This window comes from Borostomias antarcticus (assembly GCF_949987555.1).
Source record: "Borostomias antarcticus genome assembly, chromosome: 25".
Classification (NCBI taxonomy): Eukaryota; Metazoa; Chordata; class Actinopteri; order Stomiiformes; family Stomiidae; genus Borostomias; species Borostomias antarcticus.
Window position 1 is genome coordinate 13,894,951 of NC_140258.1, and position 13,205 is coordinate 13,908,155.

Below are 13,205 nucleotides of genomic sequence, written 5' to 3' on the forward strand. Positions count from 1 at the left end.
TAATAATAATCCTTACAATTTCAATAGGGCCTCGCACCACCAGTGCTCGGGCCCTAAATAGGCTAGAAATGTGCAGGAGCTGTCAGCACTTCTTACTAGAATGTTATCTAGCTCTACGCTGAGTCCACTTATTGATTACAAACATTAATATATTTTAAACTGCTATGTTACCCTATTGAGGAGTAGGCTAGGTACCGGCACATTTTGGTCCAATTCAAACACTGGTTAAACACTAGCCTACATTAGTCTTTTGAGTTGACCACAGACAGCAGCATTCGCGAGCGCGCGGCCCAATTTATTGTTGAAAATAAAAATTAGGGCACGACATTATCATGGTTTGAAAATCGCATTTAGGCAGAACTATTAAAAAAGTTACAGATTTTTAATTTAAGACTTTAATATACAGTATATAGCCTAATTTGTATAACTATTTTTTGTATCAAATGTATGGTGTGGCAGCAAGGATTTTGCTGTGGCGCCATGCCACGGCAACCTTACCAGCGGAAACATTGAGTATGCCAGACCCATAGAGATCTGCAGCATGCCCTAAATTAGCGTAGATTACCTAGTGTATCGTAAGAACTCTCATGGGTGTGGCGCTGAGACTAGGCAATCGCTGATGAACCTTGAGAAGGGTGCTATACTACAGATGTTCACAGACCTGTCTCTCCGGTCAGGTGCATGTTGTCGGTGAGGAACGGCCTGCTGGTGGTCATCATGCTGATCTCCAGCCACAGGAGCCTGGCGGAGCAGCTGGTGGCCTGCGGCGTCAGTGCCGTGCTCAAGAGGTGCCTGTCGGCCCCGCGGCCCGTCACCATGCTGGCCATCATTGCCCTCAACCACATCTGCATGGTCCACAAGCTGGAGAAGAAAGGTAGGACACACCTCACATCTCAGTGTGTTCTATTTCAGTCCTGCTGATGCCGGGTCATATGAAGAAAGCGCTCCTTGCTCATCTTTTGCAACACTACAGAAAATTTGCTTCACATTGTACAACAGCTAGTTCCAAGCGCGGATTGATTGGCCAAGAGGCATTTGGAGCCGTCTCAATAGCCGCAATATACCAACAGGTAAATCACTCCACTTTGATACATTGTGGTTGCCTATAGCAACGGTAAACAAAGTACCAGTAAGGCAAGGCAAGTTTATTTGTATAGCACATCAGCAACAAGGCAATTCAAAGTGCTTTACATGAGACATTAAAAGCATCAAGACAAAGTGCAAGAAATATTATAAGAGGTGATATAAAAGTTTTTTTTTTTTTTTATATATATATATTTTACATTATACAAATGTACATTTAAAACAAAATGCAGGAAAAATAAAATACAAGAATAAAAGATACAGTGCAGTGTATGAATGAAACTTTATTTGATTTAATAAAAAGCAGCGGCAAAAAAAATCTTAAAGTCTTGATTTAAAAGAACTGAGAGCTGCAGCAGACCTGCTGTTTTCTGGAAGTTTGTTCCAGATATGTGGAGCATAAAAACTGAATGCTGCTTCTCCCCAGACGACCTGAGGGGTCTGGATGGTTCATAACGTAGCAGCCCTTCAGAAATATATTTACTTTATACTAAACCATTAAAGGACAATGCTCGTTTTTGACAACCTGGACCTTATTTACGACATATTATAAGACGTTTGACTCACCGAGATCACTTTGGTGTAGTTCGGAGGCATGTAGAAGAAATTTAAAATCCAGCGCGAGCCAAGTATATCCATGTAATGGCGGTGGTCGGGGCACTTAGAATGCAGTTTCTAAAAATCTATGTTCTGCCGCGAAACGGTTGTTTTCATCAATCTGTCTTTATGAATCGCTAGTTGTGCTTACATAGAGCATAGGCCTGTTGTGGTTTTTCACATGCCTCTGTAATATGATCTTTAGAAACGTCTTTCGAAACGAAATAGCTTCCTCACTTGCTGCAGCACGCATGCGCACAGCGCGTAACTGGTTGACTTTGTGTGTTCCTTGCTTTAGGTTTAGAATTGCTCATTTCACAACCAAATTAAAGCTATAACTGTAAACTTGTCTATTACACGGTTACAAACAAAAGTGATGTTTACAGGCAAATATGAACAATTAAACTCTTTCGCCTGACTTTCTCCAACATCGTCACCACCGTTAGTCAGTGCAGTGCTTTTGTATAAAAGCAATATCAACACTCGAGGTCGTGCCGTGGTTATTGGCACGGTGTTTAGGGAGACTCCACCTTGCATCGTGCCTATAAACACGATAGAGCACTCCCTTTCGTGCCTTACTCTTAATTAAACAGCCATCCTGTCTGTCCACGGTCTTCCAGAGTCCACAGAGGAGCTGGACTTCAAGGACACAGAGCTGAGGATGCTGGTGGTGAGCCTGAAGGAGATGACGGCCACCAGGGAGGTGATCCTGACGCTGGAGCAGCTGCTGTGTGACTGTGCCTCTCAGCTGGAGGAGGAGCGCAGCCAGGTGACCCGCAGCAGGGACACCTACCAGGACCTGCTCCGCCTCATGGACCAGCACCGCGCCGACCGAGCGGCTCAGCTCTCCATCCTCAGGTACCTGGCTGGGCTGGGGGGGGGTGACTATGCCTGCCTCAGCTCTCCATCCTCAGGTACCTGGCTGGGCTGGGGGGGGTGACTATGCCTGCCTCAGCTCTCCATCCTCAGGTACCTGGCTGGGCTGGGGGGGGTGACTATGCCTGCCTCAGCTCTCCATCCTCAGGTACCTGGCTGGGCTGGGGGGGGGTGACTATGCCTGCCTCAGCTCTCCATCCTCAGGTACCTGGCTGGGCTGGGGGGGGTGACTATGCCTGCCTCAGCTCTCCATCCTCAGGTACCTGGCTGGGCTGGGGGGGGGGGGGGGTTAGGGTTAGGGTTAGGGTTAGGGTTATGGTCAGTGCTTTCTGCTCATGGTAAATTGTTGGGTGTCTTCCTGTAGGATATTGAATAAGTTCTTGGACAACTACCAGGAGGATGTGATTCCGTGGCATGAGAGCATCGAGCCCTGCCTCTCCTCCATGACGGCCTTCATCAACGACCGTGAGGTAGGAGGAGCCTCTGCTGGATGAGAACACACTCTGGGGGTGGACACTCTGGGGATGGACACTCTGGGGATGGACACTGGGGCTAAACACCACTAGCATAACAATGTCCGAGCTGATTTACTAATGCGGTGCACTGAGGATGGCGTCTCTCATAGATACACGTCTTGTCAGGTGTGCTGTCCATGCACCTAGAGGAGAGAGAGAGAGAGAGAGAGAGAGAGGGAGAGAGAGGGAGAGGAGAGAGAGAGAGAGAGAGAGAGAGAGAGAGAGAGAGAGAGAGAGAGAGAGAGAGAGAGAGAGAGAGAGAGAGGAGTGTGCTGTCCATGCACCTGAATTCTATGTTGTGCAGGATAGACACATTTCTGCTCAAGCTCTCCACAGTTGAAATCAATTTAAATCCTGCAAAACCCTCATTTACATATGGTTGTTTGCACCTGATGTCATTCATGCAATTAGTCTTTGTTGATCACTTTCAATAAGTACATTAACAACACACGCAGTCGGTTTGAATTTAGCACGTTTTATTTGGGATCTTAAAGGAAAATGCTCGTTTTTGACAACCTGGACCTTATTTACGACATATTATAAGAAGTTTGACTCACCCAGATCACTTTTGTGTTGTTCGGAGGCCTGTAGAAGAAATTTAAAATCCAGCGCGAGCCAGTATATCCATGTAATGGCGGCGCACGGGGCATAGGGAATGCAGTTTCTCAAAATCCATTTTCGGCCGCTAAACGGTTGTTTTCATCAATCAGATTGCATGAATCGACAGTTGATATTCCTCTACGCGAGCCATTCTTTCGGTTTTCAAATACGTGGTCTGTAGCCTCTGTAATATGATCTTTACAAGCCTCTCCCCCACTTGCTCCAGCACGCATGCGCACAGGCCAGCGCGCAGCCTGCTATGCTCCCTCACATTCTCTGCGCTACGATCGTAGTTGGTGCCGAGAATATTGTCGTCGTCATTCGTCAGCAACAATACGATCGTAGCGCAGAGAATGTGAGGGAGCATAGCCAGTGTAAAGATCATATTACAGAGGCTACAGACCACGTATTTGAAAACCGAAAGAATGGCTCGCGTAGAGGAATATCAACTGTCGATTCATGCAATCTGATTGATGAAAACAACCGTTTAGCGGACGAAAATGGATTTTGAGAAACTGCATTCCCTATGCCCCATGCGCCGCCATTACATGGATATACTGGCTCGCGCTGGATTTTAAATTTCTTCTACAGGCCTCCGAACAACACAAAAGTGATCTGGGTGAGTCAAACTTCTTATAATATGTCGTAAATAAGGTCCAGGTTGTCAAAAACGAGCATTTTCCTTTAAAGGAGAATGCTCGTTTTTGACAACCTGGACCTTATTTACGGCATTTACGCCGCCATTACATGGATATACTTGATATAACGCTGGATTTTAAATTTCTTCTACAGGCCTCCGAATTACACCAAAGTTATCTCAGTGAGTGAAACGTCTTATAATATGCTGTAAATAAGGTCCAGGTTGTCAAAAACGAGCATTCTCCTTTAATAAATCAGTTCCCAACTCTCAAAGTTGAGTGTGTGCTTCTTAGACTGACTTCATCCAGTCTTCTGGGACTGACAGTGTTACGTTAGCCCTGCTAGCCTATGGTTCATGCTATGCTAACTGGCTTGTTTCATCCAGTCTTCTGGGACTGACTGTGTTATGTTAGCACTGCTAGCCTATGATTTCTTTTATGCTAACTGAGGCCTAGCGTTGCCAGTAACCTAGAATGGTTCTTTCCCTGTGTGATGTAGGACGTGGAAGTGATTAGTATCTTACCTCAGGGAATGCAAGCTAACCAGCTCTAGAGGAAGTGTGGCTAGAGGACTCACTAAGTTTTGTTGTTGTTGAGGCATACTGGCCAAAGCTTGGCGGTTCTTCCTCGGTCCTCCATGGCACGTGTTGCCTCTCTCTCAAATTCAGCACCTTCTGAACGCGTTTTTCCACAGCGTTTACCAACCTCACCTCCGTTCAACTCCACTAATATTAACATAAACTGATCTTTGAACCGCGTTCTGAATCCTAACCCTGGCTTGTTCGGTTCAGGTGGTGCAGCTGTTCATCCGTTTCCTGTACCGCCTGGCGTCCCTGAACAAGGACTACGCGGTGGTGATGTGTCGCCTGGGCACGCGGGACGCCCTGGTCAAGGCCCTGGACAAGCACAGCAGCAGCCTGCTGATGGTGGCCGAGCTGCGGGAGCTGGTCAGCGACTGTGAGAAGTACGCCAGCCTCTATAAGAAGATGACCACCAGTGTCCTGGCCGGGTGCATACAGGTACAGTAGACCCTCCTGGGGGCCCTTTCTGTTCAGTTGGCTTCCTTTACTGTACTATCTGATAGCGATGGGAGAAAAAATCGATTCCGTTACAAATCGCGATTTTTGTGTGTGACGATTTTTAAATCGCCATGCTGCCCCAAAATAGATTTTTTTGTTAGAAAAAACAACAACCAAAAAACAACTTCCTGCTAGAATGGAACACTTTGCGTAGTAGCTAGGTGATACCCTGCCGTCAAAAACGGTACAATACCCCATTTTATTAGTACTGGTACTTTAAGAATGAGACGTATTTCTGAGATGGGTCGAGATAGTGTGTCGGGGCAGTGTGTGTGTGTCTCTCTCTCTCTGCTACTCTGTCCCTCTGGGGCGTGAGTGTGTGTGTGTGTGTGTGTGTGTGAGTGTGTGCGTGTGAGGGTGTGCGTGTGAGGGTATGAGTGTGTGAGGGTGTGTGTAGCGATCTGCTTCTCTCTGTCCCTCTGCTATTCCCTTTCCTCTCTGCTACTCTCTAAGATGAGTGCGTGTGCCAACCATCTGTCCAGCTCACCAAACTACTTTCAGACCATTCGCTTATTTCTGCAAATGTTTGGGGCAAACAAATCTAACGGAAAAAAAAGTTGTAAAATAGTTTGCAAAGACCGTTCGTGAAGGAAAGGGAAAGGGCTGAGGGCTGCTCAGCTGGTTAGGCTACTCTAGACGGTGGCGGAGGATTTCCAAAAGCAAAAGCATCTATTCTGTAATATTTCGGATTTAAACCAATGCTAATAGCTAGGGAACCTCATAACATCAATGAGTCAATCTGTAAACTCTGGAGCTTGTCATGCCCTAACGTGAACACCGTTGCTCTGTGCTGCGAGGCTGTGACCCACTCTGCTGCTCTGTGCTGTGAGGCTGGGACCCTCTCTGCTGCTCTGTGCTGTGACCCTCTCTGCTGCTCTGTGACCCTCTCTGCTGCTCTGTGACCCTCTCTGCTGCTCTGTGACCCTCTCTGCTGCTCTGTGCTGCGAGGCTGTGCTCTGCTCTGCTGCTCGAGGACAGAGTGAAGGAGAGGAGGACAGAGTGAAGGAGAGGAGGACAGAGTGAAGGAGAGGAGGACAGAGTGAAGGAGAGGAGGACAGAGTGAAGGAGAGGAGGACAGAGTGAAGGAGAGGAGGACAGAGTGAAGGAGAGGAGGACAGAGTGAAGGAGAGGAGGACAGAGTGAAGGAGAGGAGGACAGAGTGAAGGAGAGGAGGACAGAGTGAAGGAGAGGAGGACAGAGTGAAGGAGAGGAGGACAGAGTGAAGGAGAGGAGGACAGAGTGAAGGAGAGGAGGACAGAGTGAAGGAGAGGAGGACAGAGTGAAGGAGAGGAGGACAGAGTGAAGGAGAGGAGGACAGAGTGAAGGAGAGGAGGACAGAGTGAAGGAGAGGAGGACAGAGTGAAGGAGAGGAGGACAGAGTGAAGGAGAGGAGGACAGAGTGAAGGAGAGGAGGACAGAGTGAAGGAGAGGAGGACAGAGTGAAGGAGAGGAGGACAGAGTGAAGGAGAGGATCAGTAGCCTGGCTCCCGCCCCTGAATCTGAATAGCAATTCAATCTGAGTGTCAGACTAGTGGAGCAGAGCAGACACTTTCAGCTTATAATTGTAGCATCCCAAGCTTATTATTTTACAAAGTAGAGATGTTTTACATTTAATGAATAAAATAAAATATATATGTAATGTATTTAGCTTAGTTTAGTTGACATTCTTGCTCCGCCTCTGCAGACAGCAAACACAGATCAGTCGGCTACACCTGACATGGTATTATTCCATTAGCCTACTTTTCCTGATGTTTTAGGTTTTTGCCATGGTATCATTTCAGTATCAGTATCGAGATACTTTTAGCAGGTACCGTGTCGAATTTATAATTCTGTCAGAAGAAGCAGCAAACATGTCGGACAACAATGAGAAGATCCATGCTGCACCTTCACAATTCAAATCGAACATCTGGAAGAAATTTGCCTTTCTTAACTCGCCAGGTAAAAAAAATCGCAATGAATCGTCATATCGAATAGCAATATAACAGAATCGCAATTGCCACAAAAATCGCAATATAAATCGAATCTGCACCTAAGTATTGGGATAAAATCGAATCGGGAGGTCCCTGCCAATTCCCGTCCCTACTGTCTGAGTTCTACAGTGATGTGAGGATGTTCCCCTGGTCTGTGAGGATGTTCCCCTGGTCTGTGTTCTGTCCAGATGGTCCTGGGCCAGATAGAGGAGCACCGCCGCAGCCACCAGCCCATCAACATCCCCTTCTTTGACGTGTTTCTGCGTAATCTATGCCAAGGTGAGCTCTGGCTCCTGTCACACAACCATAACCTGAGGCTTGACCGTCTTGACTTGACAATTGTCATTACTGATACATGTTATAACTGTGTGCCCATGATAACATTACTGATACATGTTATAACTGTGTGCCCATGATAACATTACTGATACATGTTATATCTGTCTTCCCATGATAGCATTACTGATACATATCTGTTGCCCCCTGATAACATTGTTGATGCATGTTATAACTGTCTGTCCATGATAACATTACTGATACAGTCATGAGAAGTAACCATTCGCGCCGCATGTTGAGCGGAGAGCAGCAACGCAGTTTTAGAGCTCCGTTCGGACTCCAGACCGCCTCCTTGTTCCATGTAGCACAATAGCCTCCAGGAGGCGCCGTTGAGCAGCAAACTCAATTCGACTGGCATTAACTGTGTGACTAGTTAACTGTTTGCCTATATTATTTGTATTATATTGTGTATATTGTAGGCCTACATCGTATTGTATATTGTGTAGCTGACATAGGAGGCAACACATTATTGAAGCTGCTACTGGGACTGAGGAGATTTTGCCCCTCGACAAGAACCAGTTACTGTAGCAAAACACTTCCTCTTTTTTGCTGTCACTTTTAAGGAAGCATAGCAGAGATGGTTTTGTAGATGCGATCAATTGAAATGTAGCTAAATCTATTGTACCGTAGTGTTACCCATAGGCCTAGTGAACTACATACACTGTAGGAATGATTAAACCGTTTTCGGACACTGGAACGTCATTGCGTCGGATATTCATGGACGCAGCAAGCAGATGCGCCCAAAATCATCTAACAACCAGATCACTGATGGGAGCAGGTTGAAATATCAGGCAGTATTCAGGTTCCATGTTTAGTTGAATGATAAATCCCATATAAATGTTTGGAATTCTAATGATGTGCAAGTGTGGTTTTGTCAACCTTAGTGCTTTATGCTAGCAGGCTGTGAAGCTACACAATAAGACCGTGATAGCCAGTTAGCTCACGACAGCAGCTTCCACTGTGGGAAAATCTGTTTCCCGCGCAGGAACGGAGACAAACTCAAACTCGCAGCAAAACAGATGGCAATTATCGTAACGTTGTTTGGCTGAGATATGAATGGGACGGCGGGAATCGGACGCAAAACTAGCAATAGCCAATCGCCTACAGCTGTGTCAAACTCAGCTGCTTAAACAGGTGAAGCACATTAATTTACTGCGTGAAATTCTCTGATAACCTGCCGTTTTGGGCTGATAATAGTTTGGGATCAGGACACATCACTTTCCCACTCTGAAATCTTAGCTTCTGTTAAGATAGGATTTACAGTATTCATTAACAATGGTTATGGTTAGCCATATAGCTTGTGACAGGCTGTTGACACATGCGACATCCCTGAACAGCCCTGAAAATGACTTTGAAGGGCATTCCAAACGAACGTTATTTTGACATCTACTATGCCCTTAACAGTGCTCACTCCGAAGGGGAGATACTCCAGCTCCAGGAACCCCTATGGTTCGGCCACAATGTGATGCAGCTCGGCTGTGCATAGGGGTTCCTGGAGCTCTGGAGCCTGGCTGTACGATCACAAAATAAATACCACATACGAGCAAATATAACCTGCTCCGCTATAATGAAACTGATGAAAGTAAGATGCCTGGATAAAGAAATAATTTTTCGAACCGATATATTTGACAGAATCAGTATTCTATGCAAGATTATAACGCTCGTTAGCTTGAACTCCTCCCCTTCACGCACACCCAAGCGATGAAAACGCGGAGGGCACGCGTACACGTGTTAATTCACGCTGACCAATGGGCGGACACCAATTACCCCCTCGGTGAGCTTCTTGTCTTTGAAATCGAGAGTTTAACATGTTTTTGAATGATTTTTCAAGATGCCCATCCACATCCATTGTATGACCAAAACGGTGGTAGAGCAATTATCAACTTTCTCGAAAATGCTAGCTTGTCAACGTTTTGATCTGAACCATTGTATATGATTATAAGTAACCTTAAAACAGGGCTAAACATGCATTTTCCCTTTACTACTCCTTTAAGTGTCAAAACGAATTGCCAACAAACTGATTGCTCAACCTCCCTCCACTAGGCTACTGCAGGCTATTAAGAAGATAGGTAGGCTATTTTCCTAGGACATCACCAACTATTTTATGTTGTTACCTTGTGATAATAATAGCCTACTACAAATAAAACAATGTCTTTCCTTCTTGAAGACGTAGAAGCCTTTCCATGTCCTTCCGACAGCAGGGACGCGGAACCGAACCCGCGCCCCTTGAAATACAAGTCTGTAACTCAATTGAGCCACTTGGGCAGTCGTGGTAACGTGTGCTTTGGTAGTGGTAAATACGTTGAAATGAATTAGTCTTCACTGGTTTAGCGGTATTTATTGATTGTATGTCGTGGTGTCGTTACTCTGACTGCATCGTTGAAAATGTGGGATTTCTGATTTTCCGGGTTTGAATCAAAAATAACCTAATGAATGAAGTCCGATCAGTTGGCAAAATGATATCCCTTTAAATAACCAATTTTATGTCGGCTACTGTCTCTGCTGTAGCTAATCCAAAAGAGCAGTTCGCAATTCAGTCCGGTCAAACTGAGAAACGTAGCCTACCATTTGTCAGACAAGCCTAGTACTGTAGCCTCTGTAGCAGTGCTTTACTGCCCCTCGTGGTTGTGGGTTGTAATGTTTTTTTACCGCCGCTGCCGCCACACTGTATGACTGCAGACGCGGGAGTATACTTCTCATGACTGTACATGATAACATTACTGATACATGTTATACTGTATCTGTCTGTCCATGATAACATTACTAATACATGTTGTTATAACTGTCTGTCCATGATAACACTAGGGTCTAGTGTGGAGCTCAAGGAGGACAAGTGCTGGGAGAAGTTGGAAGTGTCCTCCAATCACCATCGAGCCAACAAGCTCACTGACAAGAACCCCAAAACCTATTGGGAGTCCAATGGCTGCACAGGTTCCCATTTTATCAACATCTACATGCACAAAGGGGTGGTTATTAGGTATGTCCCAGCCTCAGTCTGGTTACATCACTCTAATATACTGTATTTTACACATGCACAATATGAAACCAGAATAGGAATTATAGCACAACTTTTCAGGTTGCAATTTCCTGCGGTTATCTTTGAAAGCTGAACAGTGGATTGATGATCAAATGCTTCTATTGTTCTATAATGAGAGCGGTAAGATATCAGATATGAAATATGAATGTAATAAATCAAATGCTTGGTTCTTTCCTTGTGTATCCCAGGCAACTGGCGGTGCTTGTGGCCAGTGAAGACTCCAGTTATATGCCTGCGCGCATTTTAGTACTGGGCGGAGACGACCCTACAAACATCAATACAGAGCTCAACACAGTACGTTTCTGTTCAAACATCAATACAGAGCTCAACACAGTACGTTTCTGTTCAAACATCAATACAGAGCTCAACACAGTACGTTTCTGTTCAGCTCTTAGGACAGGAGCCTCTTTATTCATGTAGTTTGTATTGGCTGATGTATTATTGATGATGTGCGACCGAAAAGTCCCCGGATTGTGTCAGCCATGCTCATGCCTCTATTTGAATTGAAAAAACAATGATATCCTTTTGTTGCCCTATATCTCACGACTATTCTGGTATAATGTTGTTCACCTCACTCAATCGGTGCTTCTGTGACAGGCTGTTTTGTAGAGTGTCGCAGGGGTAGCTTGTCACAGTTGTGGCACTTTTCTCTACCAACTCCCAAAACTCAACAATTTTATTACAATAAAAAAAGTACACTCTCAAAGCGAATGCAGAAGTGCATTAACTCTGTCCCCCTCAAAGTAGTCCCCCCCCCCAGAGTTAAGTGCAAGTGCTTCCATGGATGGCAAAAGCGAATGCAGAAGTGCATTAACTCTGGGGGGGACTACTTTGAGGGGGACAATGTGTAATTTCTCTGCAGACTGAACAGTGTTGCTGACGATGATGTATTATTGGCTGTGTTAACACCTTTGTAGCTCACAGCCTGTTGTGGTTTCAGGTGAACGTTCCCCCGTCAGCCGGCCGCGTTGTTCTGCTGGAGAACATGACGCGCTTCTGGTCCATCGTCCAGATCAGGATCAAGAGGTGTCAGCAGGTAAGCCCGTTACTCTGAGAGGAGCCCGGCAGATCAGTCCCTCTACTGGATGTCCCGTCAGACGGTTGTAGAATCTAACCCAGCAGGCTGCTCTCTCCGCACCAGGGTGGCATCGACACCAGGGTCCACGGCTTCGAGGTGCTGGGGCCCAAGCCCACCTTCTGGCCCGTGTTCAAGGAGCAGCTGTGCTGCCGCACCTACCTCTTCTACTCCACCAAGGCCTACACCTGGTGCCAGGAGATCCTGGAGGACCGTGCCCAGCTGCTGCAGCTCTTCAACAAGTAAGACCTCAGCTGCTCCCCTGGCCCTGCCAACGCCACGTCCTCGCTAGCAAGCACACATACTCATGACCGACCAAGCTAGTGTGAGCTTCTAATCCAGCCTGGCCTGCTGCGTCTCTGCAGACTGAACAGCGCTCTCAGACACGAGCAGATGTTCGCTGACCGCTTCCTGCCGGACGCGGAGGCGGCCGAGGCGCTGGGCCGAACCTGCTGGGAGGCGCTGATCACCCCCATCGTCCAGAGCATCACCGCCACACGTACCTATCCTCGCATCACACACCTCCTATCAGTCATGCCTCACTTGCTCTGACTGACATGTGACTTTTAAAGGCATGGTGTAACTAATGTGCTCTGTGTATCTGTCCTTGTGTGCAACAGGAACCAGTTCGGTGAGCCCGCTCTCCTGGCTGCTCAGCGAGTATCTGGACAATGCTGAGTCAGCCAGGCGCTGTAAGAGCCGGGCGGCCATCTTCAACTCGCGCGTCCGCCGCCTCACCCACCTGCTGGTGCACGTGGACACCAGCCGCATTGACACGGAGGAGCTCAAACCGCCTGTCAAGTCCAGTGAGTGACCAGTCCCACACCAACTGCCCTCCTCAAGTACACTTGATTCACTCAAGGTTGCTTTTGATTTTGGACACTTAACTACAAAAACTTTCTCTGTTTGACTCAGTACTACTGTACGTCCCATCACCATTACTAATACCAAGACTGTCAAGAGCTTTGCATTGCCATTCAAAAGGAGTATGTCTGTCCCTGGACAGTTAAACAAAAGATTTTTATGTCAGTATGTTCCTTGGATGTGTAAACATGTTTTTACTAAGCTTTTTTTTTTTTTAAACACAGTTATCAGATTGCGGTGAACTTAAAATCTGCAGATTAATGATAATCGTAGACACCACCTTTTTTATCATCTTCCATTTAAGGCATTTCTTTTGTTTTCAGAAGGTATCAACCGAAGCAAAGATTTGAAGAGTAAGTAATACTGAGGCTGCTGTACTACTGAGAGGCTGATGTACTGCACTTTAGTTTTTTGTTGCGTTTTCCAGCTCATTTTGTATTGCTGATAGACATTCAGCTTTCTCCCACACACAACCCACCCGTTTGACTCAGTTATATTAGGATGTTTTGATTCTCATCTTTTTTCTTTCAGTTGT

General features: G+C 46.2%; 1 protein-coding gene across 2 annotated transcripts in view; it reads left to right on the forward strand.

Annotated features, from left to right (window-relative positions):
* The window catches only part of cul9 (cullin 9), a 56,455-nt gene that overhangs the window by 23,964 nt on the left and 19,286 nt on the right, over window positions 1-13,205 (forward strand). The window contains exons 11-22 of one of the 2 annotated variants that reach the window (XM_084458521.1): window positions 678-874; window positions 2,301-2,538; window positions 2,921-3,026; window positions 5,101-5,328; window positions 7,547-7,637; window positions 10,500-10,671; window positions 10,920-11,025; window positions 11,672-11,767; window positions 11,873-12,048; window positions 12,172-12,305; window positions 12,427-12,612; window positions 12,994-13,023. In XM_084458521.1, the coding sequence (XP_084314647.1) occupies window positions 678-874; window positions 2,301-2,538; window positions 2,921-3,026; window positions 5,101-5,328; window positions 7,547-7,637; window positions 10,500-10,671; window positions 10,920-11,025; window positions 11,672-11,767; window positions 11,873-12,048; window positions 12,172-12,305; window positions 12,427-12,612; window positions 12,994-13,023 (1,760 nt within the window). The remainder of the gene's footprint in view (window positions 1-677; window positions 875-2,300; window positions 2,539-2,920; window positions 3,027-5,100; window positions 5,329-7,546; window positions 7,638-10,499; window positions 10,672-10,919; window positions 11,026-11,671; window positions 11,768-11,872; window positions 12,049-12,171; window positions 12,306-12,426; window positions 12,613-12,993; window positions 13,024-13,205) is intronic. The other variant, XM_084458522.1, reaches the window with a different exon arrangement.